Source organism: Perca flavescens, chromosome 13 (assembly GCF_004354835.1).
Source record: "Perca flavescens isolate YP-PL-M2 chromosome 13, PFLA_1.0, whole genome shotgun sequence".
NCBI classification, from domain to species: Eukaryota; Metazoa; Chordata; class Actinopteri; order Perciformes; family Percidae; genus Perca; species Perca flavescens.
The window spans coordinates 20776490-20783098 of NC_041343.1; the positions used below are offsets into that span (position 1 = coordinate 20776490).

The 6609-nt window shown below is 40.0% G+C and overlaps 2 protein-coding genes across 2 annotated transcripts in view; both read left to right on the forward strand.

Annotated features, from left to right (window-relative positions):
* The window catches only part of lars1b (leucyl-tRNA synthetase 1b), a 29670-nt gene extending 28384 nt beyond the window's left edge, over positions 1-1286 (forward strand). Inside the window, exon 32 of the mRNA XM_028594824.1 lies at positions 140-1286. Coding sequence (XP_028450625.1) covers positions 140-345 — 206 coding nt within the window. The 3' untranslated portion in view covers positions 346-1286. The remainder of the gene's footprint in view (positions 1-139) is intronic.
* Positions 1287-2888: 1602 nt separating this feature from the next.
* Positions 2889-5905, forward strand: plac8l1 (PLAC8 like 1). Its single transcript, XM_028596291.1, has 4 exons — positions 2889-2973; positions 4100-4332; positions 4571-4707; positions 4999-5905. Exons 1-4 carry the CDS (start codon positions 2948-2950, stop codon positions 5128-5130), a joined length of 528 nt encoding a protein of 175 aa, XP_028452092.1. The 5' UTR covers positions 2889-2947; the 3' UTR covers positions 5131-5905.
* The last annotated feature ends 704 nt before the right edge of the window (positions 5906-6609 follow it).

The window sequence follows — 6609 nt, forward strand, 5'->3', positions numbered from 1 at the left end:
TATACATAAATAAATGTTATAATCTAAAGAGGAGGTACATATATACAGATGAAAATGTATCTGAACCATTGATTCAAAGTTTATATAAGGGTGTGCCTCGTCTCCTCTCCTCTCCTCCTGCCGGCCTCCCCTCAACCAGATCTGTCCAGAGTCAAGTTGATGAGGTACGAGGACCCTGTGCTGGGGCCTCGCCGGGTGCCGGTCTTGGGACATGAGGAACAGGGCAAACTGACCATCTCCAACAAATCTGTGTTCAACATCAATCTTGAGGAGAAGAGGGTCACTGTGGCAGACAACGGCCTCACTGTGGACATTGGGGACTCTCTGGTTTATCTGGTTAATTAGAGTAACATTTTCTCTCTCTCTCTCTCTCTCACACACACACAGACACATGTGGGCACATTCAGCAGTGAGTTATTTGTGAAAGGTTCGAATGCATCATGAAATGTTGCAACAACATGGGTAATTTTGACTCAAAGCCGTATAACACTGACTCAAGCATATATTTCTTTTTATAATTCATCTTTCTGTACTGCACCATTTGCTACTGCATATGGTGTTAAATTTGACAGATACACAGGTTCTCATTGTTTTGCACCTTTTCACTGCTGAATGCAACCTAAGGGAATATATTAAACTAATTGGACATTAAAGGATGTCCTTTTCACAAAACCATACAGTTGATTCAGATCTGGGTTTGATCTGCACAGAACAGAGATGGTTCAGATCTTTATAACTCAATCATAACTCAAAATTCTATTGGACTATTGGGTCTTTGGTACTTAGATTAGGTTCTTTTAATGGTGTTAAGAATACAATTTTGAAAATATCGTGAACATTCTCTTAAGGGTTTGATATCGGAGAATAACCGAATATGTATTCTGTTGTCTTTTCAACGTCTAAATTTAAGCTCGTAACTTTCTCTATGGGCCATTTTTCCTGTATAATGTCATGCGCAATAAATCAACTATCTGTATTATTAAGCTTTTCAATAAAGTTTTTGTTCTGGCTGCGAACAAATATTCACCACCATGTCCTATTTTGTCACTGGCCAACTACTTATTTTATGTTCTAACATTGTGAGACTGCCCCTGCATCCTCTAAATGCCTGTTGTTTTCATATAGATGGTAATGTGTCTGCTGTGTTGTTTTATACATCAAAGGTGAGGCATATCATTCCCTCATGTTTTGTAAGCCTGTCAGACAGCTTTCTTATTTTTTAGCAGTGGATGGTGCTTGTCTGACTTGTGCTCTCCAGAGAAATAATAAAACCTATGAAAGATTTAGCAATCTTGTATATGGTTTCTCGCTATCCTCTCCTTGCTGTTTTATTTTTTCTAAGGACATAAATACGACTGTAACCACGAGAATAAGACTTGTGTCATGGTTTTGGTAGAGCCATTGGATCTTTGCCTTGGCAAAACCGAAGTTGCCTGGCAACTGGTCCCGGTCAGGAAATAATCTATTGCCCAAAATGTTTAGCTTTTTCTTTAACTTGAAGAAAAAGCTGAAACCAGATATTGAAAACTGACATGGTACATGGTGGGGGGGGGAGGAAAGGATGCTTGTTGGTGCTAAATTTTAAAGTATGTGAATCCAGGAATCACGTTTCAGTATGGTTTGATCGCATACTGCACAAATGGCACTACCTGTGTGTTTAAAAATGATGGTTCATGACTATAAATTTGACTATTGTTTTAATTGTAGCACAAAATAGACTTTGCATTCATATCTCAGCTTGAGTTGACCAATTGGCAGAGCCAAACTGTTACAGCGGTTTGGCTCTGCCAGTTGGTCTGTGGTTCTCTGCTTCAAAGGGCTTTTGGGAGAACGACTTTCCGTTCAGGCATCACTATTAGTCAAACAATTGGCAATAATCAAATGCAAATCAGCTACATTTTCAGAGAAGCGTTCATTTTTGTTTCAAAGATCTCATACACCTGTAATCCTTTTTGATATGACTTTCTGCAATGATTAATGATCCTTAGGAGCTAAAGCCAGTGAAAAATCATCTACTTTTCATATAGACATATTTCTCCTAATTTTGGGTTAAGAACCAATGTGCATGTAAGTGAGTAGCCTGAGCACCCAAACCCACGATAGTTTCACTACATGTCCTTCCACCGCGTAAAGCTCCCCTCACTTCTCGCTTTCTGTTACACACACACTATAAATGAGTCTAAATTTAAAGGTTAATGTCAGAGCACAGGAAATGCATGCAATCCCCTCTAAACATGAACCAGGTATTTCTTGGGTTCTAAAACACATCTTTCGTTTCCCAGCGCTTCGCTGTCTGAGTCTGTGTTTCTGCCTTAAGAGGTAAGTGTAATCAGTTTAATAGAAACGACTAGAAACAATGAATGTCTTTGAATGTCATAGGTCAAACAAACTGATGTTAAAATAGATTGAATGTTTTTGAGTGTATATATAATTTTGACATACATGTGAATTACATTTATCTTTACTCACATCTGTGCTGAGTTTTATCTAAGTTTTAGATAGACTATCTCTGTTCTGCTTTACAAGTAATCATGTAAATATATAATGACTTTTTTTTCTTTTTTTTTTTTTTTTTTTTTAAACAAGATTTCAGCCTGTTTTGACCTGCTGGTATGTTTGTGTATGCATGCATTCACATCTGATTAATTTATGCCAGACATTCATGTCCATGAACCCTGATGTGTATCTGCCCTCTCTGCATTTGCTGTATTAGCACGGGGGTGGGGGGGCGCAGTGAAGTCACAGACAGAAGACAACTACAAGACTTATCTCTGTTACACAGCTTCTGGCCGAGCCATCCGACTGCTGGTTTATCTTCTCCAACACACACCCTCTCACTGGGGAAGTGTCACTCCGCACCCCCTTCCACCTCCTCATTCCTGCTGACTCCCTGCTCACCCTCTCCTCTCTTGCCTCACCCCTCTCTGGGTGCCAGTAGCTTCTATTCATGGAGCAGACAACAGTCACAGACCAGTAAGTCTTTGTTTTGTATTTAGTTTTTTGGGTCCCTACCAGCACACAGTGTTCTCACCACTGAGCACAATGGAATTACATCAAACAGCTAACTTATCTTATTGTGTTTTTTCTTTTATGTCTCTAGGATACATGATTATCAGGAACATTTCTTAAATCTATTCTTCCTGCTAAATGTGTACTTGATTTAGCTTTCATTAAAATATGCGGTAATTAAAGTGTTGCTGAAGGCCTCAATCACTTGAATGCATGAATAAATGCTGTATCAGTGGTAAGCTTGGGATAATTGTAACTGGGTAATTGTAGTGGCGTGCTGCTAAAATGTCATAGGCCAGCTGAGTACAAAACATGCTGCTTTAGGAAAATAAAATTAATCAAATTTCTGCTTACAGAAAAGCAAAAAAGAAGACTCATCTTCTAATTTGAGACTTTTAAAGCTTTAGTGGGTAACTTTTTGATGTTAATGAACATCGGTTAGGTTCAAGCCATTGCCAAATGAGTTGCTCCAAAGCTAATTAAGACTATCAGCTCCACACAACTCTCTCTGTATTTCTCAGTATGGCTATGTTCAGAAGATTGTGGCGTCCGGTGACTTTCCCGCGCAGAAACTCAAGTGAAGATAAGATATTTTTGCCTTTATTTACCCAGGTAAGCCGATTGAGAACAAATTCTCATTTGCAACGTCAACCTGTCACATTCACACAGTTACACATTCCTGGAAGTACAATCAGTTGGGGGTTAAGGGCCTTGCTCAAAGGCACCTCAGTGGTGGTAATGAGGGAGGGCAAGGGCTGCTTTTTCACCCTGATTTTATCTGGTCGGCTTTAACCTTTAGGCCATCACTACCTCTTCTGAAGAATCCATCATGTTTTTTTTTAATCTTCCTTGGCTGCAGGCAACTGTGTGAAGGGGGCGTGGGGGCGGTGCGCGGTCACGGAAGGCTTGTATCACGTGTACGCGCCAACAGTTTTGTTGTCATTACTTAGAATTCCTCATGGGGGAGACAGAAACTACGCACTATAGCTTTAATATTAAGCTTGCAGTTGAGTATCTGTTGGAGGCTTGACAATCCGTGGTGAATTTATCAACTATCTAAAGACAGATACGTGACAAAATCTAATTTCAGACCGAGGATGTCAGACACCAAAGCCTCAGCATCAGCGTTTCTAGAGGAGGAAGTAGGGGGCTTCACCACTGGAAATAAAGATGACTTGAGGTCAAACAATGTCCCTGCAGTGACAGACCCCGTACTCACACAGCCCGGCCTCGGCGTCACCACGACAACCATTACCACCATCACACAGACGGGAGGAGACTGGAGCACTGGCCTGTTTGACATCTGCAGAGACAAGACTACATGTAACATGAAAACACAGGCATAAACTGTATTCTCATAAACGCAGGGTTCTCACACAGCACTCAGAACTGTATTGTCTCTCTTATCCTTTGTATGATGATTTTACCTCTTAAAAATGAAGAACCAACACATCTTCATTTAGTCTTGCATCTGACAGAAACATTTAAAAGGGATTTTTGGCTGTCACAAGCAAACGCACATCACTCACCCACACACATTGTGCTTACCCTGTGTTTTCAGGTGTTCTCGGGGCTATGGTGCCGTGCTGTTTGGACCTGAGTTTAGCTCACCAGTATGGTGAGTGTCTGTGCATGCCTCTGCTGCCAGGATCTACTTTTGCCATGCGTGTTGGGATCAGGGAGCGGTATAAGATTCGGGTGAGTGCGTGTGTACTTGAATGCAAAAACATATTTGTCCATAGCAAATGAAGATTTGTTGTAAGAACGTCCTTGGACAAACCAAAAGATGGACTTTACAAAATGGTTTTAGGTCTCCACCAAAACTAATTCAATAGCATTACTAAATGCACTCATAGGTTCACTTTAAGTGGAGCGAGTGAATTTTAATGGTTTAATGGTTTCATGAACCTCATGGTTGTGCACGTGTGCTGCTTCTATACTGTATGTCTCTGCATGTATGTGTGTGCCTGTCCGCATGTTTATCCACAGGGAAGTGTGTGTGAGGACTGGACCACAGTGTGTTGCTGTTACCCTCTGGCTGTATGTCAGATGATAAGAGAGATGAAGTGGAGGATGAAGACACAGACCTATCATGTGTCCACTGCCCTCGAATGCTCCTGAAGAAACTCAAGACAGTCAATGAGGCCTGGCCTTTTACAATGAGACTTTTGAGGGTCCAACTGAGAGTACTGGTGTATGTATACCACAAAGAATCATTACTATAAGGTTTTAAATGCCCCTGGGGATGACAATGAATCAAAGCTGTCCTACAACATTTGAAGAAGACTGGAAATAACTTTTTTAAACAGCATAAAGAATCCGAAAGTCTGAGTCAGTATGAGCTTAAAACTGCCTCTGAGGTTTTAAGATTGTAACTGAAACTTAAAATTGCTGGTGGACTTCTATTTAGAGAGGATATTATGAATAAACTTGGTACCAATATTTATTGGTACACAGCACATTCATCATTCACAGCTACATTGTACATCGAGTTGAGAGAAAAGCAGGTGGCAAGACACGCTTTTTTGGTTTCAGTAGCTGTCAATGTCAGTAAACTGCACTAAACATCTGCTACCACTCTGTCAGACATCAGAAACTTTCAAAAACCAGCCAACTTTCTTTAATTCTGAATATCTTTATGTGCTCACACTTCATTATATCCCTGAAAAGGCAGTACTCTAACTATTGAAACTGAAGTAGCTTTTTAGGCAATTTTATTCAAGATACAGCCATAATTAAAGTCATTAAACCCAGTTGAACACATATAGATAGTGTTGAATTTTTTGAGGCATAAAATCATCATTGATGTATTTCTATAAAAACCTCTGCAGCCACAATGTAATGGAGGTAAATGTTTGTTAATGCTACTCAAAAACAATGAAAATTGTGATTTCAAATACTCAGGAGCAAATTATAATTCCAAAAACAATGAGCCCTGTGCCCTGGATATTCAATGTAGCTCACTGTCAACAGTTCTCAGGGGCAATTTTTTCAACAGAAAGTGGTCCAAATGAAGTGATAAACGGTGAATTGGGTGAACCAACCCTTGAGTTTTGTCTCGTATTCCAAAGGTCACCAGACAACATACAGTCTCTCTCAGACATGAAGGGAAGATGAAATGAGGAAGCCTAAAACTTTCTAGACCTTGAGGGACAACTTGTGACTGTCTATTTAGTATGCAGAACTACTTGTCTGATTACCCAGCAAACAGGCTGCAGCAAAGCTTACAGTCGGTCAGTTCAAGTACAGTTTGATGATAATAAAGCCCATTTCCATATTGCTGATATAATTTTATCCTATCCTGTTCCTTAGTTCACCTCAGGCATCCAATCATTTTATTAATCCAGTCCTGATTGCTGTGGTTCCCTGAACCCCAAATGCCAACCAGTGAGAACAGATGTGGAAAATGTTATTTCTACACAAAGCAGATGGGTCCTCAAAGGGCAACTATGTAATTTGTTAACTCTTACGGATGTGGTCCCCTACCTGGCAGCTGCTTCAGATGAAATGGGTTTGTCAAGAGATGTGAATATACAATATAATCATATTTTACATACTGTACCCTATATCTGCACTTTTTCATGAAAATACATATATTGA